This window comes from Pomacea canaliculata, linkage group LG6, assembly GCF_003073045.1.
Source record: "Pomacea canaliculata isolate SZHN2017 linkage group LG6, ASM307304v1, whole genome shotgun sequence".
Classification (NCBI taxonomy): domain Eukaryota; kingdom Metazoa; phylum Mollusca; class Gastropoda; order Architaenioglossa; family Ampullariidae; genus Pomacea; species Pomacea canaliculata.
This window is the reverse complement of record NC_037595.1, coordinates 5,155,966-5,181,953: the sequence shown is the minus strand read 5'-3', so window position 1 is coordinate 5,181,953 and position 25,988 is coordinate 5,155,966. Positions and strand designations below refer to the sequence as shown.

Below are 25,988 nucleotides of genomic sequence, written 5' to 3'. Positions count from 1 at the left end.
AGGGGCACCAATTTTCTAAAATTAGAAACATTCCGGAAATACGCAATGGGCCTTCCATGGTTGTTTATGTCGGCAATGTGATCGCACCTCGTTGGCGTACACGCTGGGATTCCCTCTGACATATCTATGAGTGAATAATGTTAGAAACCTTCTGATCATGCCTGGGACAAAGAACAGAACTAAGGGAAATGTTAAGGTAATGATTTTATGTGAATCTTCATTTTATTTTTGTCAGTTTCGTGCTTTCACTAGGACAGTTAACAGATTGCAGACAAAATCGTCTGAGCTAGATGTCGGTACTTTTGGTAAAGTACGCCTATCTTTGATCATATTTTGACCCTTTCTGAAGCTAATCAACCTGACAGACAGGGAGTTTTTAATATGGATCTGTTCATTTTACCTGTGCTTATGGAGTCTTTTTTATTTTCTATATGCAAGTAAAAGTAAAATTAACTTTATTATTAAGTTCCCTTTAAAAAAAAAACGTTGTATATTTATGTAAATAGCGTTTTCTGAGATAGAAAATTGCGGGAACGTTCACCGATCAAGAGTTACTACTAGCTAATAAACTTTGTGGAGTTTCTGCTGTGAGATCACTTGAGTATCAAATTTTATCATCACATCATCCATTCTAATATATAAATTAATTTTCTTCATCACCATTATCATTTATTTATGATAATAATTCATCATAAAAGGGGACAGCTCCAAACAGATTGACCCAGAACAGCATCAACTAAAGCATTTTGTCCTTGAGCTGGAGATAGTTTGACACATGTCAAGACCAAATCAACCTATTCAAGACCAAATTGACCCAATTTCATAAAACAAATTGACCCTTCCTGAAGTTCATCAATGACAGAAGTTGCTTTTCAAGTAAAATATTGCCAATAAAGTGATGCATTGTGCATGACATGAACGGCATTAGAAATGACCAATGAAATTTTAAACATTTACAAAATCAGACCTATGTTGCTTTAAGACAACCAGAGCTGAATGGTATTTAATATTTGTGTGCCATAGACCTAGATTGCTCCTTAGGTGAAGTATTTCTTATGTTTGTCAATCTTTTTTTGACTTACTTTAGCCCTCAAGCAGCAGTCAAGCAGCCCGACTGCTAGCAGAAACTGGAGCAGCACCAACAGGCTTCATTGGTTTTGGTAGTGGTGGTGGTGGTGGTGGTGGTATTGCTGCATATGTACCAGCTTGTGAAACATTTGATGATGCTGATTCTACCCTAGATTCAGATTTTCGAATGATACTCAGAAAGTTGACTAAGAGAGATTCTACTACAAAAATCAAGGTCAGTGTGTTTCAAGGATGAGATAAAATTCCTACAATGAATATTGTGAAAAAATGTAAGAGAATCTGATGATCTGCATCCATTGACAAATGCATGGTGTTATGATGAGAGCTAGGTTCTCTTGATATTTCACATTTATTGGAGTGTAAGAGGCTATATTATTATAAATTTTGGAAACTGCTTTATATTTGAACTTTTAGATTACTCAAGTCCGCGCTGGAGATCCCAGATTTTATTACATTGCATATGTTTGATCTGCCTTTTGCTTGTTTTATATTTACAGTAGTGTTTGATGTCTTTTTCTCATAACAGGCATTAGGAGAATTTAGTGTGCTATGTCAGGAGAAAGATGATGCATGTCTGGTCGCCATTCTGCCCTTTTGGCCTCGTATTTACAACAAAATGGCTGTGGTAAGACAGATAATGGCTTTATGACAAATATGTCTTATTTTGTTATACTATGCTTAGTATTTTTTATTCTTCTTTAAATCATCTTATTGATCAATCTGTTGTTTGAGAATTCTTGTATAAATTTCAGTACTATTGTGAAAGATATATCCAAATTCTGTTCTCTGTACCTGTTAGTTTAGTTTAATCTTTGCTACTCTTCAAGGAGTATAGGGCCATAACAACACCTTGCCAGCGGACCCAGTTTTGGGCAGCCCCCTTCAGTTGGGCCCATGTGGTTCTGACGTCCTTTACCTCGCTCTCTGTTGTTCTTTTCCAAGTCTGCTTTGATTTCCCAACTCTCCCCTGAGGGTTCCAGTCAAGCTTCTTCCTGGCAATGGTGTCAGGTGGTTTGGGCAGGGTGTGTCCTATCCAGATTCTTTCACTTCAGTTTTTTTCTGTTGACCTTTAAGCCAGTCTTCTCTGCTTCCTCTGCTAGCTTGCTCAGTTTGGTTTGTGTCTGCTGCTGCCAATGAGATAGGAGAGTGATGTCTACTGCAAAGCGCAGGTCCTCTAGCTGTTTGGTGAAGGTCCATTGGATAGTTGTTGTTTTGGATCATCTTGCACATAATCCAGTATATCTGTACATGTTACATGCTTCTTATTTTTTTACTTTTAGCAAGCATAAAATCATCAACTTTTATAGCTTATCTCTGACAAAATGCAAAACATTTGGGTTTGATATTCAGTCTTTTTTTTTCTTCTATAAATCAGGATGTTGATCACAAAGTTCGAGAAAGTGCCCAGACAGCCATGGCAGCTTTGGTTGGACGTGTTGGGCGTAATCTAGCGCCATACTTGAAGACTGTCATAGCTGTATGGATACTAAGCTGCAATGATACATATCCAGGTGTTGCATCAGCTGCTCGCCAAGCTTTTCAAGCAGCTTTTCCTGAAAAGAAACAGAAAGATGTTTTAATTTTCTGCAAACAAGTGGTGGTTGAGGTGAGAAGAACAAAGATAAAACTGTTGTTTTAAAAGTTATTTAGTTTTTGTTGATGTCAGTATTGATTTAAGTAAAAATATCTTATATTTTTGTTTAGGTTAGTTAGATTTATGTTATGTTTCATGTAAGTGAGTTAGATGAAGGTTTAAATGATCCAAGTTAAGTTTTAGTTAATAAACCTTTCATTAATTCTTTGTTTATCTATTTACATTTATTGTTTAGGGGTTTTTAGTAATTTAACAGAATTGATAGAAATTATGCAAAAAAGTCGAAGATATAACAACTTTGCAATAATGTTCAATCAATATTGTCACAAAATTCAGAATGGAGTATGGGGTGCTTGTGTAAAAATATTTGACTAATTTGCCCTATTTTTCAGTATATGATAGACAATCTTTGTAACCAGACGGCAGCAACACTGAGTGATCCAAAGTAAGTTTTTGTTTTAAAAGTTAATTTGCCTTTGCCTTTTGCAAGTTCTACCGTAGAAACACATTGAGCTAATGTATACTTCCTATGTAATTTCATAGGATCTTGCAACACTTGGAATATTTTATTTAAAGAATTGTTTCCTGCACGCACCTGTTCATTTAAATGTACATGCTAAGTAACTTTTTAACTAAGATTTCTTTGCTTATATCCTGCTTTAAATATCTTGGCACAGCTTGTGAAACTGTTAATTTTTTTCTTTTGTTTCATATTTTATGTCATTAACTACAGACATATAGTGCCAGTGTACTAAATCATTACTAACACCATCTTTTCTAAAAAAATTAGAACAACTGAAGAAGAAGAAAGAGAGGCAAAATATCAGCGAGTGTTAAGCTCAAGTCTGAAAGGACTGCGTCAGCTACTTCAGACTTTGCCTTCTTCTGACGTTGAAGGTATTAAAGGACACCTGCAAGGTCTTTTAAATGATGGAAAGTTCTGGAAGCTGGCTAAGTCACCTGTCCCTAAAGTAAGAAATTTCATGTGTAGGTATGTGTCATGACATTGTAGATGGTTATTTCTATGTGGTTAAGTGTGTTTTGTATGTAGGCATGTGAATGTGGGGAACTGAATAAAGCAAGAAAGGATGGAGAAATGGAGGGATAAAAGAAGGCTGAGAAAAATCTGTGACCTTAATTATTGCAGATTTTATTTGCAATAAAAAATGCAATTTTTAAAAACTAAAAATGAAATTTTCTAAGTTATAAAATTTGGTGAAAATAAGTGAAAATTTTAAAAAGTCCACTATGTAGCAATCATAAAAGAACATAGTCAACATAAATGTTAAATCATGTATAACACAGAGCCCAACCTTTTCCCCTCTGCTGCATTTATCTTCCCTGAAAAATTGGGCATATATAACCCCTGCTCCATAGATGAGGATACTTTTTTTTCCAAACGTAAAGAGGAGGAGAATGTTTTAACAAGTATAGACCTAAGAAATTGAATTACATCTTGTTTCTTTTTGTCAGCAATCCTGATTTTCAATATGATCACAGGTACGGAGCGATCTGTTCTTCCTGCTAGGCAGTCTGTGTCAGGTTTTGCCTGATCTGGCTCATGAATACGTTGGGAAATTGAGTCCACTGATACTGGGGAGCATCGACAATGCCGATATCTCTGTTATAGGGGGCATATGGACTGCTGTGCTATCACTTGTCAAATTTGTGCCGGTCAGTTGTTTTGACTGTGTTGATATTCACAAAATGGTTCTAAAAGGGCTATACATTTAGGATTTAGTGATAGAACACTGTTGTATTACATGAATATCTGAAATAATTATAGCAGCATTTATTAGTTCAGTGGCATAATGCTTGAATTTATCATACATGAAAGGTAGAAAAATAATTTTTCCTTATATCAGAATTTTGTAACTACTGATTGACTATAAAAGTAGTTATGAAATTTGCGCAGTTAGCCAAGAATTATGGATTTATTAGTAGCTTAATCTTATGATCCTTCATCTCCAAGATGATGTACTTCCCATCTTTATAAACTTGAATTTAAAATAATCTTCAAACTGTGTTTTCGATATTGTGCAAATTTCTTAGATATTCAGGTATATTTTACACAAATACATTTTACATTCATACTTTTTAATCCAGTTTGCATTAACATTTGTTTCATCAGTATGTATGTCATTAAATGTTTGCATTTTGACAAATTTCGTCCAAGCTAATAAAAATTCTTAAAGTTGGAATACTGAGCTTAAACCAGGGTAAACACTAGCTTACCATTGAATGCTCTCAATTACTGGATCCTTTATCTTATCTGTAATTTTTTTTTTTTTTACCTACTTGTAACTTTTTTTAACCTAATCGTCTGTGCTGCTGGTTTTCGATGACCTTTTCCACCCAGATGACAAATAGACAAAATGAAGAACCAGTAAAACTTTTCCTCATATTTTTTGTTGTTGAGAATTTTCATTACCTTTAAAAATGTTTAAGAAATATGTAAGTGGTATCTTCCAAAAAGAAAGAAATGCCATCTTAGGATCATATTTATGATGTGATGTCTTTATATTTATGCTGAGAATTGAATTGGTAGGTATAATTTGTTAAAAATTAGTAGTGACCATCTCTGGATCATATTTATTGTACCTTTAGACCTGCTGGCAGAACATCAACTGGCAGAAGGCATTCTGGCCCAAACTGCGTAGTGTTCTTGAAAATGGATGTCAGACTGCACCAAGTATTGTGGCCCCCAACATCTTGCCCCTTCTGAGCTGCCTGCCAGTAGAACTGGGTGGTGGAGCCAAAGTGTTTTACCCCAAACTACTGGAACATGCAAAGCTGGGGTAGGTCACAACTGAGATGGTGAAACTTGCTGGATTCTGTCAATACTTAAAATTTTAAATGAAATATATCAACCTAGAAACTGAATCATCAGGAGCATAACTGGAGATTGACTATTTGATAATAATAGCTATTGTTTTAATAGTTTTGATAATAGTTATAGTTTAAATAGTTTTGGTAATAATACACATACAGTTAATAGTGCAGGAGTTTAGAATAAATTTACTCTTTCAAGCCACAAGATCAGCAAAATGTTCATAAAACAATGGAATGGAAGTAAGAATGAAAACAATGTGTGGTTCTCCTAACCATCTTGTTTTTCTGTCTTTTAGTGTTCTGAAGGGCGTCACAGGCTCTGATTTTGCCTTTGCTGTAGCATATGTTGAGTGCTTACAGTTTGCACTGAAAGAAATTCTGGATAAAGAACCCTCAGCCACTGATGTTGCCGAGTCTCTTTTTCTTGAGCAGGTACATTCTTAAAAACATTAACATAACATAGGAGAAAATATCCAAAAAATGTTTTGAATGAATGTTGGAGAGAGGGGAGTGAAACATTCCAAAATTATAATGTAAAGTGTAAAAGAGTTGCTTGCCCTAGTGTATAATACTGCTTTTGTTTATTAAAAGGGTTAAGGTTGTCCCCTAATTGTTGTTTAGGTCACTGGGGAGTGAGGTGTTAGAGATAGATACTTCAATTTTCTTAGGGTCAGCATTCTTTGAGGGTGGTGCTCATCTTCTCGCCCTCCTGTCTCACCATCCCCAACCATCTTTGTAGTCAGGTACCCATTCCCGACCCATTCTCTGGGTCAACAGGGGGAAGTTTGCTGCGCCACACAGGTATCAAATCAGCATGATTCGGGGCTCAGACACCAGTCCTCTAACTCCTTGGCTATTCATTTTCTCAAGTAGCAGAATAAAGAAATATTTTACATTGAAATAAAACATCTAAACCTTTCTTTCTGCAGCTGGAGGCACTTGTTGAAGCATCGCTTTTGGAATCGGCTGTGTCTTTTCATCAGTCCACTGTCTATGACAAAGTTGCATCTTTTGTTACTTTTGTAGAGCAGAAAGCAGATAGTGTTTGGCTGTCATCACTTTTCTGGGAAAGGCTAACATTAGCAGTTCAGGAATCTTTTGACACTTTGGACAGCTCAGGAGATAGGTATCTGAGATCTGACAGACTGGTAGCATTTGTCAAGGCTATGCTGTTAGCCGAGAAAGGTGCTGCCAGAAACGTGGCATCTGAAGAAAAAGAAAAAAAGTTTGAAAGATCTGGAGATGAGAAACTGTCCTCTCTGAAGAAGAAGTTTGTAGACCAAGTTATGGTGCAGTCATATCAGGGTTACAGAGCACAGCAGAGGAGTGTGTATCTCAAGCTGCTGGCCAATCTTGCAGACCTTCACTTCCCTGTGAGTTCTGCAGAGCTCTTAGCAAAAGCATTGGAGGGAGAGAGCAGTCTTGACACTTCAGACAGCATGCAATGCCTGTTACCGATTGAGGTGTGGAAGGCAGACAGTGCATGTCCATATGTAAGTGTAGTGCAGAAGATTGTGTTGCCAGCACTGTCAGGAGATGGGAATAAAAAGCCAGATGTGGATTGCAGTATTACTCTGCTGTTTGCTTGCCTTGCTCACCTATCAGACACCCACAGTACTGCTATATGGGAGGAAGCTTTCAAGGTGCGTAACTGGAACAGTTTGTCTCAATGAATGTCAGTTGTAAGCTGATAATAGATACAATATCAGTAAAAATGTTAAATATAAAAGATTTTAAGTTATAATTTTTACCCTGATGAAACTTAAATACTTAAGTGAAAGAATATCTTAGACTTATTATACTTCCTGTTTTTTTAAAAATCTGCTTGGTTAAATTTCAGATTTTTACACATTTCTGTCTGTTAATAATTCTTACAAAAGTCCTCGTGTTGTCAGGTCTTGTACATGAAGATGAACATGTTTGAAATGTAATAAACTTGCTTTGATTCAAACAGTCAGTAAACAGCACAAGTGCTCTGTGCTGCCTCTTAGAGCAGGCCCTTAGCAGGAAGGACAGCTTTCCTCAGGTTTCTTTGTGGTTATGCTCCCTCATCTGACAGCTCGCTTGAGCCAACTTATAACATCTGTGACAGCCCACCATAATCTTAAGGAGGAAGAAATAGCTCAGGCTTGGACAGTCATCTCCCTTGTACTGTCGGCCAGTGATAAGAAAGGTAAAGAGTGAAACATAGTATGCAAGCATGCTATTTCAGGCAGCTGTTCTTAAAATCCTGCTACTACCCTTTTACAGGAAAAATGAGGTCTTAATTTGGATTTGTATGCTTGAGTACACTTGGATCCTGGAACAAACATTTCTGAAAGCAGCGAGGGATATATCCATTATGGAAAGACAGAAGATCAGCTCATTCCAGTCTAACAAGGTGCAGTTATGTAATATGGAAGTACTTTTATAAAGCTAAGATATATTATAGATGTGAATGAAAGCAATAACATCAGGTGTCATTGCAGTGCTGTTATTATTTCAGAACCTGTGTTTCCACGCTCATGCATTGAGCAGATCATCATTGGCGTACACAGGGAGCTTTTACGGTTGTCAGCCATCCATCTTGCCCCACCAGAGGCACAAAAAGCTCTGCAGTTTGTGGCCAGGGCATCTATTATTTTCTTCCAAAGTCTGGAGGTGGGTAAAAGCTGGTTTTGGTCAAGCACAGATGGCTTGTGGAATCTTGGCATCAGTCCAATACACTACAAATTTAGTCTCGTGAGAGAAATTCACATATGTTGCTGTCAAGCATTTACAAGGGAAACATGAAAAATGAAAACTGTACAATATGGAGTTTTTCATTCTTCATTTACTACATTAAAGCTGTTGATTTCTTCATGGCATTCTAGGCTTTTATATTTATTTATATATATGTCACCCCAGTTCAAGAGTATTAAGTTAGTCACGTCTTGATATACTGTTGTTTGTGGCAGCACAGATATGAAGGGAATACACAGACAGTGTGTTTGACTTTTGCGTCTTTTCAGATGAGCCTAACACTTCCTGCTACAAAGGACCTGATGTTGGCCTTGTTGCGCATTGACCTTGATTCAGGCTGTTTGAAAGATGGTGAGCTAATATTCTACTTCAATTAAACACCCCCTCCATTCCTGTTTAGATCATATTGGATCATATGTCAATAACTAGAGCTACAGGCCTTAAACTTCATTGGACCTTTGAACAAAAGGGTTTTCATTTCTTTTGGAGATTAAAACAAGGTTTTATTAAGGAGGCAATTGAGTCTTTGTTAATAGACAACAGGCACAACGTAAATGTTGTCAGTAATGTTTCTGGACTTTCTCATCTTGTTTGTACATTTGTGATTGTACTAATCATTAATGAGCCTGTCACTTAACAAGCTGTTTTGAAAGAAGTAGCAAAGTTAGCTTTGACAAACATGCACATATACAAACACACATTCAAATAGACCTTTTGCAGTGCAAATTATGATCATTATAGGCCTTATGTACCAATGAGAGTTATCTAGCATGACAAATGTTAATTTAAAAAATAATAAGACAAAAACAGAGGTCCATGAAGGTAAAAATATGTGTTAGTAGTATATATGGAAATATAATCAGATCAGATGAGATCAGACCTAAAGGCCATTAGAAATGAAAAAAATGGAAGGAGTGCTTCTGCAAGCTAGAGATAGATGGCCATTAGAGGGAGAAGAAGTTAACAAGTATTTTTGTAATTTTGAGAAAAGATTAATCTTGTAATCTAATTTTTGTAATCTTGAGAAAATGTTGTCTCTGCAGTGATTTTAAAACGTTTTAGCAATGCAGTTTTTAAGGCATCATAATCGTTCCACAAATCTTCAGCCATTCAGCTGAACACTTCTTTCACACTATCCTGAAAAAGTCTGGACATCGGCACTTGCAGAAGAAATGGACTCACAGACAAAATATAGCAGTTGAAGAGAAGAATATCCAGCACCTAGCTCTAGTCGAGGCTCACAAAATCCTGCTACCATCCTTTCACATCAAACTCAGTTTGATAAAGAACTTTGTGAAAGCTATGGACTGGACTGCCAGCTTTCTAATGCTACATAAAAAATTCCCTCAACTCAGCAAGGCAAAGGTTAAAAAAAGAGTTTTTGTGGGTCATCAGATTCGAGAGCTCTTCAAGGATGACCAGTTCAACAACTTGCTGCAGGTGATGCGAAGCAAGCATGAAATGTTTTTCACCTAGTGCCTACAAACTTTCTCGGGAATGTTAGGGCTGAAAACTACAAGGAACTAGTAAAGATATGTTGATGCAGTATCGGAAACTTGGCTGCAATTTGTCTCTAAAGATCCACTTCCTTACCATCTAGATTTCTTTCCTGACAACTTTGGTGTGGTTAGTAATGAACATGGAGAACATTTTCATCAACATATTGCAACAATGGAAAAAAGATACCACGGACAATTGTTCACTAGCATGCTGGCTGATTACTTCCCAGAGATGCTCCTGAATAGCTGTACAAGAGACAAGCAAAGAAATCTAAGACATAGTCTATGACTTGATTTTTGACAGGTATTAACCATAGGTCAATTACTATTAGCATGCATTTCGTGATGTACACAATAATAGTTGTTTGTCATATGCATGTTGAGCACATAAAAATTTATAAGAAATGACTAATTTTATTTCAGTAATGTGACTTCTGTAAAAATTTGTTGACCAATGTTATTTGTATCCCAAAAGGAGACAAACCAAGGGATATCTTATAAAAAAAAAACCCAAAAAAACCAAACCCGGAGACCAATATCACTTTAAATGTTGTTTATAAAATCCACTCAGAGTTTGCATAGAATTAAAAATGCTCTTCCTCTTTTAATTGCTGTGGATTTATGGCTAACAAATATGTAGGAAATAACATTAGGGTGATTTACGATCTGAGTAATACTTTTTGGATTCATAAAAGTTTTTTAAAAATGCATCTAATTGGTTTGTTTGTATCAGCTATTACAGAGAAGCTGGCAAGAGAGGCCTGGTGTTGTGGAGTGGGTGCTGTTGTGGCAAACACTGGTGGCTTTGTAAATGAAGAAGGGGTGCTGCAGAAAATGTGCTGCCTCATTCAAAAAGCAGCCATCAACATTCCATCATTTAATGAGTGAGCATGCTTGCATTCTTTTTCATTTGTTTTACATATATCTATATATATTTTCTGAAATTTTTGCACACACACACACACACATACGTATTCTGAAATTCATATGTGTATATATATGTTCTGAAATTTAGATACATTTGTGTATGTATATATGTGTGGAAAGATTAAATGTATGGACTATCCCAGGACTTTGAGTCAGAAACAAAGAAATTTTGGAATGCTTGATCTGCATACAACCTAAATCAGTGAAAGGTACACAAGCCTCGTGAGAAAATAAAGAAAGAGAATATGGGTGCAGGAAGAAGAAATAAATTCACTTAATACAGATAAGCGAGAGAGGTTTAGATAATAGTCTTCCTCCAGATGCTGCTGCTACAGAAGTTTATTTTTCAAATTAATGTCAACATTTTCTGTAATCTGTACTTGTGGTTTTGTTTTTAAAATATGAGTAAATTTATAAATCTTGCCCTGTTTCGACATTAAAATGAATTACTTTTTTCCATTTGTAGGTATAAGCATGTCATGAGCATTGTGGAGCTTTTCCTCCAAACTGCTAGCAACAGTCTTCCGGTGGATGAAATTGTCCCCATCAGACCACCCAATCCTTGTATTCTGGAAGTTATCAGACTGCTTTCTGCTGATGCCATGAAACCTTGTGAAACTGAGAAAGTAAGGACTGGAGGAAAAATTAAACTTCCAGACTATACTCTGTTACCTGCAATAGTTTTGAAGCCCAAACTTAAAAAGATTTTATCACTAGTTTGCTTCAATGCTGGTCTAGCTGAAGGTACTTCTTATATTGTACGACATATGGTACAGTCAGCATTTTCATCTTTTGAGCTGACATCCATGTCACAGCTCATAGCATTGTACTATATCAGTTGCATTTTACATTTACCTTGTAGTGTGTCAGCTGTAGCTTATGTCTGATTTATCTCGGTCACAACAGCATTAAATATGTTGTGTAATGCGCTATGACAGGTAGAAATGTGAAAAAAAAAAAAGATTGTTTAGCCAAGGAAATTTACGGCATGCAATAGATTCTTTTAGTAAGAGCAAGCCATGCACTTAGGCTGGCATGCTTGTACATTTACTTACATGAATTTATGACTTCTGCTTGTGTCCCATTTCTCTCTTGTGAGCCTTAGTTGTGATATTTATGTTAATGCATATTATTTTTTTCCTGTGCAGATTCTTCATCATTTATGTATGGATGGCCAGATTAGCTCAGTCACGCTTGAGAAAACATTGGAGGGTAGTCCTGAGCAGTCTAGCTTGACTAGAACAGTCTTTTCTTCTCTTTACAATTTTCATTTGCTGCACTATAGTCAGACTGGGACTATGAGGATAGACAAGGCGGAAGTGGTCCCAATTCGTGAAAATCAAGTAAAGTCATCAAATGTTGAGACGAAGGAGTATGAGGGAGAAAGCAATGCAATGTGTCTTTCAAGAAAGTGGGAAACTGAAGATATCACTGTGATGCTCGATGCTGTGCAAGTGTTGTGCCTGGCACAGTTTTGTCTCAAGATGGAAGGACAGGTACATAAAAGAAAATACCTGCAATAATAATCAGCACTAAAAGAAGAATATTTGACAATAATTAGCAAGCTGAAAAAAAATGTAAGGCAAAATAATGGTTTATAATAATGAGTTTAGATGAATAAGGAAAACTGAACAGGCAAGTTTAAAGCTGGATTTATACTTGAAGTTAATGCTTGTTGAACAGCAGTCGAATGCTTTTTTATCTGGGAGTAAAGGAAGGTAATATATCTGTAGGATAGCAGTTGGCTGTTGTAATTTTAAAGTCTACAGAAGGTTGAAGTTATGGACATTTGTTGAAGGATACAATGTTTAAAACTTTGGGGGTCAAGCATTTCTTTCTTTATTTCAAACATTCAGTTTATCTGTATTTACCATCAGTGAGTGAGAGGGCAGAGAGATCATCTTTCCATTGCAAAACCACAAATTTATAGATAGCAGAAGAGGACTAATGAACTCAATACCTCTTTTAAAACAGGTGGATGCAGACGTGCTAAAAGCAATGGGTGAGCTGGAAAGGATGATTGTGCCCAACCTGAAACACTTGTCAGCAGCAAGTGAGGAACAGATAATAAGAACTGCTGTTACAAGGTGAGGAAAAAATTGGCAATCATATTTAATGACCATTGTCTTCATTAATTCTACAAGACAACCCATTATTAAAGCTTAAGGGCTACACCTACTTTATTCAAATGAACTGTTACCACTGTGGGATTGGCCTTTCTGGCACCTCTGTACTCACATGCCCCTGCCCTCGACCCTATATAAGCCTATGTGAAAAGAGCTCAACAATCTTTGCTGGGTATGTAGGGTGTTGCGTATCAGACATTTTTTCTATGTCTGCCTTTCTCTCATCGCTTGGGACGCACTGATATTAGAAAGGCGACTTACAGCAGACAATGTTTGACATTGTATTTCAGACTATATAATCCAGTTTTATAAGAACACTATCCATAATACCTTTTAGCATTGCTTCGGTGGTAGATGGATATTACTAGCTTTCTGAAATGAGGGTACCTCTCCTAATTTTTTATTTGGTACCAAAATCTTACAATGACAGATCTTTGGCAGAAGATTGTAAAGACTTGCATGCTGATTATATAACCTTTGCTAATATTGACATATAACCCTTAATAATAATAAATGCATGATTTGTATAGCGTATACTCATTCTTGCAAGGAGTATGCTCTTTAGCGTTTGACACAAGAATCAGGCATGGACAACATACAAAGGATGGAAGGATGAACTAGAGTACTGATGACATCTAACTCTTACCTTTCTTGTAGGGCATTTGAAAAAGGTGTTGCTGCATCTTTAGCTTTGATGCAGCTTCTTCAGTTTCTTGAGGCTCATATAACTGAGCTGGAGATTAAAGAAGATTATCTGTTGACTGGGTGGGTATACACTACTTTTACATCTGCACAATTATAAAGCAGTTTGTACCATTTTCAGTGACAGTGTCCAGTAAATATTAGGAAGACTGTTTGCAGAAACTCTTTTGGAGAATTAATCTAGATGAGTGACGTAAGGGTCCGAATAATTATGAAGCCTGGAGCATGAGGAATATTTTTGTAAGACTGTGTGAGACTAGAATGAAGTACAGTATTTTGTGTAAAGAGTTTAAATAAGACTGTTATGGTTAGATTTCATTAAACTGCATGAAATTTCATATGAGAAGATCATAGTGAGAAACAATAGTAAAATAAGATATAACAAGTAAAATATCACAATACACACACATATATGTACTTTTATGCATTTATATTATAATGCTGTAATGTTTTATCAAATCTGCTAATCTTTCCGCTGGCAGAGTGGAAGAAGATGAACATGAGTCTTCTGCACCAAGCAGTCTGTGTGTGTTCATGTGAAAACACTGCAGCAACATTTCCAGTGTTTTGCTGATAGCCAGTTTCCTGAAGATTCTTCTGCTAATGTCCTGCAGATGTTGGTGCCTCTGATGTCTGCAGATGTCTTGCTTGAGGTGTTGAAACAACAAGTGTTGGTTTTCCTGAAGCTTAGTGTTGATTCATCATCCTTGGACAAGGCAACTGGTAAGTGCTATTTGTTGATAGATGTAGTAATTCAGGCTAGAGTGTTGGTGAGTGTAGTTATTCAGGCTGGAGTACCTTCAATAGATCTTACTCCTGATACATTTGCTTAAGTGTACCTCATGTCTGTCTCTCTAACTCAGGGGTTCTTAACCTTGTTTGAGGTACCAAACCCACAAGTTTCATATGTACATTCACCGAACCCTTCTTTAGTGTCATCACGAATTGCGGGCGTGTCTTGACCTCCGTGGCGGAGGCTCCGCCGAACCCCTGAGACCGACTCACCGAACCCCTAGGGTTCGATCGAACCCCGGTTAAGAACCACTGCTCAAAATATAGGCAAAATGAGCAGTTAAACATTTTCTCTATCTACCTACTGTGATGAAAATTATTATGGGTCATGAATCACTTATTTAATTATATTTCATCTGTGAGCATTTTACTCATAGATATTTATTATTTTTTATTATGGAAAATGTATTAGAATGAAGAAAGTAAAACACATCGAAAGACAATTTAATGAGCTGATGATTATTTATCGAAAACTGAATGCATCTGGATTCTTTTGCCAGCTTGCCTACACATGGTGGTGTCATGCTTCACATATCTGTCACAAGACAAGTGTGAGCAGGCGGTGCAGCAAGTTGTGGCTTGCCTTGCCCATATCAAAGATTCCAGGGATGCTGCTGACAATCTTTTCTTGTTTGCCTGGTGAGTACTCTGAGGAAAATGCATTCCACTTTTATATAATGGGTCAACTTCACAGGTTGAACGCGAAGAATATATATATTTCTGGGATGCATTTTGCTTGATTTTAAGAGAAGAATTCTATTTTCAATTTAGTATTACACATTTATAGCAAGCAAAATGCTCTGTTCTCTTTTTTTCATATGTGCTCAATATAATGACAGCAATTTCACATCAGCATTTATTAGCCTGAAGTTAGATACCATGCTTGTAAAAGTAATTATGGCTTTGCAGACACTTAACTATTTAAATATGCACGCACAGAGACACCCACCCACCAATATTCAAGTATTCACTTGTTAGTGGCTTTTTATATGGGCAAAAGATTTTTTAAGATTAATAAAAGTAAGGTGTGTTTTACAGTTTATTTTAATTTTGGACCCTGTTAATGTGCAGTGACATGTCTGAGAAATCATCGTCCTGCTTTTCCTTCAACATTGGCGTAATGCAGTGCATGATAGTTCTTGTATGCAAAGGTCACAAGGTCATAACCCCTGATCTGTGGGATTTCATCCTGTGTTCTCTGGTGTCATGGATAGAGGTTTGTAGCTTGATTTACACACTTTTTGTTACTGATAACTTCTGTTTTTTGATGATTTACATGTGGTTTGCTTTATAATAAAGTTATTTGCTCAAACTCCAATCGCAGGAAAAAAACTTCTTTCAAGACTGACAAGAAAGTTTCTTTCTTTTCTTCACAGGAATGTATTCCAGTAATCCATAGAAGAATTTTAAAGGTCATTATCATCAGAAATTGTTCTTTTTAATATGCCCAGCTATTTTTATTGCTGTCTTTATCAAATTCTAACAACCAGATATCATTTACCTGTTAAACAGAGCCTGATTGAGACAAAGCTGTCGCTGACCTCAGCTGTTTCTGGAAAGGCGTTTGCTGTGGCTGCATGTCGGCTGATGGCCGTGGTGACCAGATGCATCCACCAGCAGCTTCCTGCTGACAAGAAGGCCTTTCCACCCAATCTTGAGATGGAGTGGAAAGAGTTTTTTAGTGAAGGGCTCTTCTCTGCTCTCCTCCCTTTGTTTGTCAGATTAGTGGGTATGGAAAGTTTTTTTTTTTTTTTTTGGTTTGCTGGCTTCAGCAGGAATAATTAGTCACTACAGTGTGAATAATTGTGTGGTAGTTTGTGTGTGTGGACAAGCATTATGGATGTGGGGGGGGGGGATATTTATGTGGATAGATATCGGGGGACTTTGCAGGTTGCTATTTTTTTTTCCTCTCTGGATCCCAGTCTATACTTTAAAGGGTTCAATAAATAGTGGTAATAAATATAGCATTTTCTAATGATTTGTTGTTATATTCACTCAGAGGAGGAAGGTACAAAAGAGCAAAAACAAAGAAGTCATGTAGTCTTTGCTGCCCTTGGAGGTGCCCTGTGCCAGTGTCCTAAAGAGAACATTATGGACCACAAGCTGCCCCCTAAATACCTGGCCTGTGAAGATACCTCTCCTCTCCCTGACTCCCTCCAGAGCCTCCTGAATCATCTGTGCCCACTGCTGACCCACACTTTACGTGCTGTGCAAGTTACTGCATGTGCACTTTTAGAAAGGTGACCTATTTTATGTGCAGATGTGCATTGTGCAAGCGAATTGGCTTACTGCAGTATGGTAACCATTAGATGATAACCATCATCCCAAAGGACAGAGCAACTGAAAATCCTAGCTGCATTTAGTTCATACAGTGTTAACATGGATCTAAGCTTGGAATTTCCCCTTTTTATATCCTGGTATCCAGACATTTTAAGTGCTAAGGTTAATGAAGAAGCTTTGAAAGAAATTTATTGCAACTAGAGTTTGCACTTGCACTTTCTTTTTTTTTAATCATGTCTTGCTCTCTTCTTAAAACAGAGTGATGGAGGAACTTCCAGGATATGAAAAGGAACAGAAAGCAGATGATGGACAGAAAGAAGAGGTTTCCAGGTGCTTTGTTTGAAGTAGTTTTCTTCTTTCTGAGTGAAAAAAAAATTAGTGCATGCTGAATGAGAAAATGTTTTACATGTTATTTTTATATGTCCAATATTTTTTTCAAAGGCAGGTAGTCCTCGACTTACGACGGGGATCGTAAACCGAATTTCAATAACAGTACAGTACTGCAAACACTTAGCCTATCCAACTCCTAACAGTGCAGTACACAGTTATCAAGAGTCACAAGGAATCCTTGATAATCGTAGGACAGTCGAACGACTAAAACCTTCTCAAATGATATCCACTTTCACCTCCAACTTCCTTTTCTGCACTGTCAACCTTACTTTAAAGATAAAAAATAGGCTCTCTCATGTGGTTTTCACTAGTCATCTTTTATACAGCACAGGCCTTTTAATCATAAAGAAAAAATATCAACCATACAGAAGTATTTCACTTAAAATGCATTGTGAAATTGGTGGTGAATATTTTTTTTTATTATTTTTAACTTTTTTGGTAGGTCACCTCCTGTGATGCTGATGAAAGTGATTGAAGATGGTGCAGCTGCCATGGACATTATACTTTCTGATGTTGACATTGAAACTTGTGTTGCCATGGTGCCAGGCACAGAGGAGTACCAGTTTGCTCTTGGTTACCTGCTTGCCTGGCAACTTGCACTCATCTTTTTCCACAGTGCATCATCTGAGGTTTCTGCATAAAAAAAAATCTTGTTTTTTTGATCATCAAGAGAGTAAAATGGAAATTTAAGATTTTAAACATTAGCCATCATTGGAATTGATGTTTGATTTTCAGTTAAATGTAATTTATCTCCATGTTTTGGCAGAGATTTTAATGATTGCTTTTCTGTACATGCTTTCTGGTTGTTTTGCGTAAATAATGACAGAAGAGCATATGTACTGTTATTCCATTTGCAGTTGAGAGCAGAGTATGCAGCTTACTTTAAGGAAAACAAATATGTGGAGCATCTGCTGAACCACTTGTTCAGACTCATGCCGCACAATCCTGTTGCTGTGATGTCCAGACCATTTGTAGAGACATCCCCTAGAGCACTACTACCCAGTATTGTCACTGGAAAGAGTCCAGGGAGAGTTTCCATGGCTGAGACAACTGAGGCAGATTCGAGTTTCACTTCTTCCGAGACCAGCATGTCACCCGAAGGTAAGTTTTGTCGATGTAGTAACAAAAATTAGGGGAATTCACATCCTTAACATAGCTCTGAAAAAAGGCCATTGAGTATAAAAACTAAATGTGAAAGTATGTTACAAACAAATTGCTGTGCAGAAAGAATTTATGTGGGTGTGCTTTGCAGAAAATGGTTGTGTGGAGGAGGTACAGAGGCTAGCTGCCATGTGTACACACATTGCCTGCAAGTTTTGCCAGCCCTGGTGCGGCAGTGGTGGAAAGATCTAGACAGAAAGAGTTGCTGCCTATGTAGATAAGTAAGTGCTTAGAATATACTTAGAAAGTGTAGATCCTTCATTAAGAAGCCAACTGCAGCATGAGACATATTGCCTATGAAGCACATTATCATTAACATAATTTTTTTAAAAAGAATGTGTGTTTTATTGACATTGTCTTTCTGAAAATATATTTCTGTAAAAGAGTAAAAGAGAGTATGTACATTTCTACATCTCCACTGCAGCTGGCAGATCAGTAGCTGTCCAATGCTTTCTCTTTATTAAGGCTTTGCATCAAATTTTATGATAAACCACAGTTGGTGCATGCATGCCTATACATGTGTGCATATTATTTTTCTTCTGTAGATTCACATCAAAGAATGTGAGCCCCTATTTATGCAAGACAGAAATTCAGTCAGTCCAAGAAATGGGATCATCTATTGAAGACATAACAGTGAGTTCTATGTGTGAAATGCATGCATACACATATATATATATAAACTGTCATGCTCATATCGGCAGCTTTAATTTGCACTTCTTTAACTTGATTCTGATATCTTGTACAAACCCACAGATTGGGCTGCTGTGTATGTACATGTTTTTAGTTTCATTTGGTGAACTTACTGGTTTTCTAGTTCATTCTTCTTCTTGTCTGTATTGAGTAATGAGTGGCTCAGTAAGGTTCAAGAAGATACTGATATGATGCTGACCAGAATGCCTACTGTTGTCCCAGGTGAAGGCTTGCAGAGCAACGCGAGAAGTGACAGCAACATATCAAATGGAAGAAGTCAACATAGAGCTCCAGATTCTGCTCCCAGAAAACTACCCTTTAGGTAAAATTGCTGTGTCAAGCCAGAGACGGGTTGGTGTCAACCAATCACAGTGGGATCGGTGGCTACTGCAGTTAAATGTGTTCTTACAGCACCAGGTAAACCAGGCTGAGCCTATTGGCTTTACTTACTTCTATGATTTTGGATTAATGAGTGATGAATGAAATTAGATTTAAATGTTAGTTGCTTGGTTCAGTCCTACTAATGCAGAATACTGAAAGGATTTTGTTATGAGTGTTTATCTTAAAGAATTAGTAATACAGTTTCTACAAGCTAAGTACATTTTGTGATATTTAACGCATCATTTGATTATGATTTTGATTAAAAGGTGATGGTGCTTCTAAAATTTTTTTCTCAAGAGGTGAATGTGGTCATACAGACATCTAGATTATTCTGTTAAGTGCATGCACACAACATTTTTGTGTGCATCTCGGAAGAATTTTGAAAGCAAACAGATTTGCTGAATTGATTTTTTTGTTGTCCTCAGAATGGCGGCATCATGGAAGGGCTGCGTTTGTGGAAGAGAAACATTGACAAACGGTTTGAAGGTGTGGAGGAGTGCATGGTGTGCTATGCTGTTGTGCATGGCACAAACTTTCAGCTGCCCCGGGTCCAGTGTCGCACATGCAAAAAGAAGTTTCATTCTGCCTGCCTGGTTTGTATTCTCATTGTTGCCTTTTCTAATTTTTGTGTAAAGCAGGGGAGAAGGGGGAGGGAGTTTGGGTTTCTCACACATATTACTTGACCATGCAGAGTTTATTAATTTGTTTGCTGAGAGGTAAATGAGCAGTTACTGACAGTATAATTTCTGTTTTGCATGTGCACATCCAGGTGCTATAACATTTTTTTTTGTCCTTCACTTGCAGTACAAGTGGTTTAGTACAAGTCAAAACTCTACCTGTCCCCTGTGCAGAAACCTGTTTTAATCTGATGCAGTGTGCCAGTGCTGCCAATTTTTATTCCAAGACCATGTGATTTCAACAATGTGTTGTTGAATGCTCAGGATGTACATGTTGGAAAGTTCTCCAGAACCAGATTTTGTATTTGCTATGTTTATTATACTGTCAGAGATGCTTTAGTATGGCATTTCTGACAGTTGATTTGACAGATGATTTTTAAGCGGTTTGAGATATTCATGATTACCCCAACCCAAATAAAAAGATCCTGTCAATTGTTGAAATTATTCTGGGCAGCTTTCCTCAAAATGCTTCACATATGGCCATTTTCAGGATGCAGAATGCAAAAAGATAGCTGGTGAACCTAGCATATTGGCTTGGAGATTTTTATTAGCCGTTTGCTTTGTTTATATGGTATCTTGACTGTCATAAAGAAAGTAAAGATTGCTGTCTTTTTGAAATAAACCAGATCTCTCTATAAGGCACTTTATTGGTTGTGTTTTTTGGTTTGAGTGGCTGTGACATTGGTGACTTGGTTGCAACAGGTAGACATCCATTATCCTTCTCAAGAATATCCAGTTTAAAACTTGTTTATTTAAGTGTACTTATCTAGCAAAGAAAATGTACTATAATTTTTTTAAAGCTATTGATGAAGTAACATATTCTCCATTTCTGGGTAAGCCATATCTATTACAGTTATCTCTCTTTTCAAAGTGTTCTAGCATACATGTTTATGATGAAATTATGTACAATATACTACAGAAATCAAGCAAGGCCAATAGTGGTCACTACAACAACAGGCAGCACACTCATCCTACACATAATTTTGCAGTATGATTTTTTTTTACAAAGCAAAACGATACATTCAGATGATATCGATCAAAACATTTCAGACAACTAAGCCATGAATAACCTCTTATGGGGTCAGCTTAGCCTTTTATGCACTCGAAGGCAAATGATGAATCAATCAAAGATGGCAATGATTATAATGATCTCCATAAGTTATAATGCAGCTCAGTATTTTATGGTGTACTTTTATTTGTCAATTACATCTTGCTGGAAACTGTTGACACGTAAAAACAAAAATGAGATGTCTCTAAACATATCTTTAAAAAGGAATTTTAAATGGCAGTTATGTTGCAAGGTTAAAGAGATACAGTTCACTGTTTAACAATCGATGGGAAGAGCTGATTCAAATTTGATGACTGATTTCTGCATCAGAGTTTGCTAATTCTTCCCAACTTCTGGTTTTTGGTTTACATAAAGCATGACATTCATTCTTCATTTCATGGTGTTTCTGCCCTTTGAAATAAACTGTGGATGATGTACCCAGACATTCAGCAACATGATTCCACAACTGTTTTTGAACAATGTTCAAGTCTATTGTAATCGTGCACGTTCTCTTTGCAGACGTTGACTGTATACACGCGAAACTAAATTCCAAGAGTCCATGTATCGATCCATGCACATGGCAATACATTTCTGAAACAGTATCAACAGAAGAAGCAACTTTAGAAGTTGTGAAATGTAAGATTTCGTAACCTAACCTATTTTTAGGTCGTTGGGTGTTACAAGTCTCACTTTTCCCAGGGCCAGCTTTATGTGAGGGCAGGGCCCATCTCTCCGACTGCCTTACCCCCACCCCCAAACCTCTATAAAAGTCAGGTAACCATTCCCAACAGCTGGGTCGACTTGGGGAAGATTGCTGCACCACACAGGTATCGAACCGCCATGCCTCTCGGTTCAGACGCTAGTCCTCTCACCAATCGACTATCCGCTTCCTTATATTATTAGTACATGCTGTTAAAAAGGTCGGAGACGCTTGTCAACAGAATTTAGTGTAACCGCGCATATCCACTTCTTCCCTCACATAATCGATACACAGTCATAATCAGTTTAAAAGAATACGTTTCACCTGTTCTGAGTTGTCGAGGGTTGTCCCAGGCTTAGATATGCATTTCTTGTAACACTTCTCCGACATTTTCTGCACAGCGACAATGATCATTGGGTTAAAGATTCGGGTTATATGTAGCTGTACTATTAAAAATCTGTATCAGCACTCTTATAAACCAGGATCAGATGTGACCGCAGGTTCTACTTTATGACATAAGTCCTGAGTGTCGGTTACCACAGCTACAGGCTACTGACGCAATCTGTTACTACCATAAAGAGAGAGATAAACGATTAATTTTTTCACGGTTTTTTAAACAAAAATTAATAGACTTGCAAAAGATAATGACATATGTGGGTTAAGCGTATCACTGCAGTAGTACATAAGTAGCTCTAATAGTTATACAGCTACAAATTCATCATAATCACAGGACATTATCTGTACAACGGTACATATAATAATAAAGACGACTTTGAATTCACAATGAGAATTACTACCTGCAAAAGTTCCTGAGCATTAGCCAAAGCAATCTGTTGCTTGACCTGATCCATAAGTTGTTCCTTGTCAGCGGAACCCAGTTTTCCTCCAGGAGGCGAGGAAGAAAAATCCATTTCAGCAACTAAAAGTGTGAATGACTTTCTAACTCACTAAAAGGACGTTGCTCCTTGCCGCACGTGAAGGAAGTTCTTGAGTGACTTCCCTTTATAAAAGTTAGATAGAGTTGCGTATCTTAGACCGCTTGTCGATAGTCTTTAAAATATCTTAAAATGAAATCGAATTTCATACTCTGATTTCCACGAGGGCTTCGATATATCTCGTCACGAAAGCTGTAAAGTTTTTAAGGATAAACCAACCTAATCAAGAAGCAAGTGAAATTGTCATTCATTCATTTTGAACTTTCCCACGTTCTTGTTTATGATCCCTATATATACACTACAGTAGCATTTTTTTTTAAAACCTAACTTTTCGAAGTTTTATTACGTGAAGAGGAAAATATTTTGTGTTTCAAAATATCTGTATCTGTATCTAGTCTTCGGTTATTAAGTATTAGGTAAATGTCAAAATAATGGATATATTGATTGTAATGCATCGATGAGCTTGTTTAATGCACATGTTAAAAAGGTCTTGCAGACACGCTACCAATACCAGTTAAAAGTGCTTAGTACAATCTCTAGTACAAGTACAAATTTACTGTCAGAATGAGGCATGTGGATACATGTGGAAAGCATCCGTGAGTGTTATTCTTTTTCTTGAGTCTAAATGCTTTAATTGTTTTCCTTCTACTTTATTCTATTTTTTTTACACTACAGAAAAGCAAAAGGGGATGCCTCGACTGAAAGAGAAGTTAGATCACATGAGACAAATATGTGGCACATGTAATCAAACCAGTCTCCATGGAGAGTGTTTTGTGATATCTGCGAGAAATGGTATCATGCTTCATGTGAGCAGATGACAACAAAAGACCTTAAGGACTTCAGTGAATTGCCCCTAGATTTTCCATACATCTGTATTGTTGTCGCACCACTCGAAATGGTTTTTTTGACTTTCAGAGTGCACTCAAACGTCTGCACAAGGTAATTTACAATATAGGAGATTTGGGTTGAATAGCTATAAGGTATGTTTCATTAATTATAAGTAGCATAATAATTTTAATAATTTGTGTATTATTCCTGTATTGATAGCTACAAATGTAAAGTTATATGTTTGAAAGAAAAATTTTCCATTACAGCAACTATGTTATTATTTAAAGGGTAACCTGAGGGTGCAATTATTTTCATTTGAGGGAAAAAATAACTAGATTTGTAAAGTGCATTTCCCTATGTCTAGCTCAGTGTGCTGCAAATGAAAGAACACAAATGAACTGGCCATACAAATAAAAAAAGAGAGACCAGCAAATAGGATGACATTAAAGTGTATAGTTGAAGAATTGAGCAGAACGGCAAAACTATAGCCCTGATTGAGTGAGATACTTCCCAAAGAGATAAGCCTTGAGGCTGTTTCTTGTCTAGGTATGCCAAGTAAGACTTAAGAAGACTTACCTATTGTTGGGCATTTTTTTCACTTTCATTAAGTTTGAGCGGCTGAGACTGTTGACAGCTGTATCAGGGTGCATAAAAATGTTTGGGATTTGTTTCAGGCATCTAAGCAAGGCTATCATAAACTACAGAGTTGTGTCAGCAGAGAGAACTTTTTTATCAAAGACAAATTCTCTTCTAAAGAGGATGAGTCAGAAGAGTACCCTTTGCTTCTTGATGTCCCATCTCAGCTTCTAGCTGCAAAGTGGAAGTCATTGAACTTGCAGCCTGTGCAAACAGGAGTAAATGGCAATTCACTGTTTTCTGCTGTGTCTGTTGCGGTAGCATTTCATGACAAATATGCAACAGAACTTCGTGTACGATGCTGTCTAGAAATGTTCTTATGCCTCATTTTATCAGTGGCAGCAAGACTATGATCTGCTTTGTCGTTATGCTCCAGATTATGTAGATAGCTGTCTGAACTGTGCCACACCAAGTGGAGACTCTTGTATTTTCACCATATCAGCACTTGCGAGTGTCATTGGCCGACCTCTGGAGTCCCTTTATCCATCTGTTGAGGGACAGAATGCTGAAAATGCTGCTGTTCTAACAAGAGTTTTCATGCCTCGAGAGGAGCTCCGAATGGAGGAAAGCATCAAGATATTATGGAGTGGCAATTCTAAAAGCCAGCCCAGATTCTGGATTCCAGAATATTTTGTACCTCTTATTACAACAGGCCTGACAAAGGTTTCTATTTCAGCAGGTGAGTCTTCATATAAATTAGAGCAACACAAGAGGAAAATTAAAGAAGAAAGCAACTCTACATTGGGCACGTCAGCTGACGTCACCATAAAGACAGCTAATGATGATTGTGGTGATGAAGAAAGTGTCTCTGAAATTTCCATGGGTCAGGTGTGCAACAAAAGAAGAAGGATGATTATAGACTTTGATTGGCAACGAAAATACACTTGTGATGCAGTTGGAGGGAAGCCACTTGAAGGTGCCATGTTTCTGACAGTCAATGAAATATTTAAAGAGATCACGACTTACGAAAGTGTGCTTCCCAGCATCCCCAAAGGTCGGAAAGAAGATGTTTTCTTTATAATTGATAACTCAAAAAACATTCGCTTTCCTGGAAGGCGAAAAACATTTCCAGATGACTGTGGTATGTATAGTCCCAATGACACAGCCACCTGTAAGTCCTGGTTTCGGATAAGGGAAGATGGAACCTTAGAATCTGTTAATAAAGTGCGAGACAAGTTCTGCAGAGAGAAAAGATCAGTGTGTGGGAGGAAATCAGTTTCGCAGAAGCTAGGTGGGCGGAGTTGGCTTCCCCTAGAACCACAGCCTAAAGAAGAAGAGTTGGTTTTATTGCATCGATACTATTCTGTCCTGTTGTGTGATCCATCCTACCGCCGAAGAATTTCCTGGTTTATCTCTCTACCTCTGTCTGTTACTAAAGGAAGAGAAGTGTTCTTGGTGGAATACTTGCGCAGACCTCAGATATTACAGAACCAGCAAAGAGTGCGTAGCGTAAGGAAAAAAGTGACGAAACAGAACAGTGATTTCATTGATTTTGATGAGGCCATTCCGTAAAACCTAAAATTTGTGATCGATTAACTTACTTGCATTATTCATTATATGAAACAAAATTTGTTCTGGGAGAAAATAAAATTTGCACATGAAAATAAACATAAATTTAATCATGTGATTTGTCATACTCAGAGGTTTGGGGAGATATACAGAGCAAGTGTACGTAACACAAATTTTGTAAAGTAGTTGTATATTATGAGCTGCCAAATGATATCTTTATTCATGACATGAGTTTGTCTGCTTTTATTCTCTTTGTCTCAGGTCATTTGCATTGTAAAATATTATGTTGCATGTGTCCTTAAATGTTCATGTCACCTTTGACTGGTTTAACACTTTCATTCAGGCATCATATGGTTACTGGTCAATTTGACCACTACATTAATTAGCCAATGCCAGAGTCTTTATATTCCGTTACAGCCATGAGTTAATTTAACTATGTAATCATGCAGCCTATAAAATAAATTTGAATAG

At 37.1% G+C, this 25,988-nt stretch overlaps 4 protein-coding genes across 4 annotated transcripts; 3 read left to right on the top strand and 1 right to left on the bottom strand.

Annotated features, from left to right (window-relative positions):
* Nucleotides 1-50: 50 nt before the first annotated feature.
* On the top strand, nucleotides 51-20,499 carry LOC112566004 (E3 ubiquitin-protein ligase listerin-like). Its single transcript, XM_025241924.1, is given in 32 exon segments — nucleotides 51-196; nucleotides 1,088-1,303; nucleotides 1,616-1,714; nucleotides 2,465-2,695; nucleotides 3,076-3,128; nucleotides 3,474-3,654; nucleotides 4,184-4,357; nucleotides 5,291-5,481; nucleotides 5,812-5,947; nucleotides 6,445-7,174; nucleotides 7,575-7,688; nucleotides 8,001-8,155; nucleotides 8,506-8,587; nucleotides 10,469-10,619; nucleotides 11,129-11,288; nucleotides 11,811-12,158; nucleotides 12,637-12,749; nucleotides 13,446-13,557; nucleotides 14,012-14,213; nucleotides 14,783-14,921; nucleotides 15,354-15,498; nucleotides 15,795-16,011; nucleotides 16,282-16,522; nucleotides 16,821-16,892; nucleotides 17,395-17,581; nucleotides 17,810-18,053; nucleotides 18,177-18,316; nucleotides 18,318-18,334; nucleotides 18,659-18,746; nucleotides 19,026-19,220; nucleotides 19,610-19,777; nucleotides 19,989-20,499. Coding segments are annotated over 32 exon segments (5,400 nt in total). The 5' UTR covers nucleotides 51-157; the 3' UTR covers nucleotides 20,049-20,499.
* LOC112566493 lies at nucleotides 7,017-14,109 on the top strand. Its single transcript, XM_025242709.1, has 10 exons — nucleotides 7,017-7,158; nucleotides 7,470-7,688; nucleotides 8,001-8,155; nucleotides 8,506-8,587; nucleotides 10,469-10,619; nucleotides 11,129-11,288; nucleotides 11,811-12,158; nucleotides 12,637-12,749; nucleotides 13,446-13,553; nucleotides 13,973-14,109. Exons 2-10 carry the CDS (start codon nucleotides 7,556-7,558, stop codon nucleotides 14,028-14,030), a joined length of 1,308 nt encoding a protein of 435 aa, XP_025098494.1. The 5' UTR covers nucleotides 7,017-7,158; nucleotides 7,470-7,555; the 3' UTR covers nucleotides 14,031-14,109.
* Nucleotides 20,500-20,842: 343 nt separating the features above from the next.
* Nucleotides 20,843-22,614, bottom strand: LOC112566497 (mitochondrial import inner membrane translocase subunit Tim13-like). Its single transcript, XM_025242716.1, has 3 exons — nucleotides 22,407-22,614; nucleotides 21,934-22,002; nucleotides 20,843-21,500 (listed from the first exon to the last, which is right to left on the bottom strand). The coding sequence occupies exons 1-3, from the start codon at nucleotides 22,518-22,520 to the stop codon at nucleotides 21,399-21,401; spliced, it is 285 nt and encodes a 94-aa protein (XP_025098501.1). The 5' UTR covers nucleotides 22,521-22,614; the 3' UTR covers nucleotides 20,843-21,398.
* A 609-nt stretch (nucleotides 22,615-23,223) lies between these two features.
* LOC112566495 lies at nucleotides 23,224-25,984 on the top strand. The gene is made up of 2 exons (XM_025242714.1): nucleotides 23,224-23,483; nucleotides 24,047-25,984. Exon 2 carries the CDS (start codon nucleotides 24,546-24,548, stop codon nucleotides 25,518-25,520), a length of 975 nt encoding a protein of 324 aa, XP_025098499.1. The 5' UTR covers nucleotides 23,224-23,483; nucleotides 24,047-24,545; the 3' UTR covers nucleotides 25,521-25,984.
* Nucleotides 25,985-25,988: the final 4 nt, after the last annotated feature.

Coding starts and splice junctions, on each gene's coding strand:
- LOC112566493 (XM_025242709.1), top strand. CDS start 7,556: ATGCTCCCTCATCTGACAGCTCGCTTGAGCCAACTTATAACATCTGTG. Junction 10,620..11,128: donor AACATTCCATCATTTAATGA/GTGAGCATGCTT, acceptor TTCCATTTGTAG/GTATAAGCATGTCATGAGCA. Junction 13,554..13,972: donor GAAGATTATCTGTTGACTGG/GTGGGTATACAC, acceptor TTCCGCTGGCAG/AGTGGAAGAAGATGAACATG.
- LOC112566497 (XM_025242716.1), bottom strand. CDS start 22,520: ATGGATTTTTCTTCCTCGCCTCCTGGAGGAAAACTGGGTTCCGCTGAC. Junction 22,003..22,406: donor ATGCTCAGGAACTTTTGCAG/GTAGTAATTCTC, acceptor GTCGCTGTGCAG/AAAATGTCGGAGAAGTGTTA. Junction 21,501..21,933: donor CCCTCGACAACTCAGAACAG/GTGAAACGTATT, acceptor ATACTGTTTCAG/AAATGTATTGCCATGTGCAT.
- LOC112566495 (XM_025242714.1), top strand. CDS start 24,546: ATGCCTCGAGAGGAGCTCCGAATGGAGGAAAGCATCAAGATATTATGG.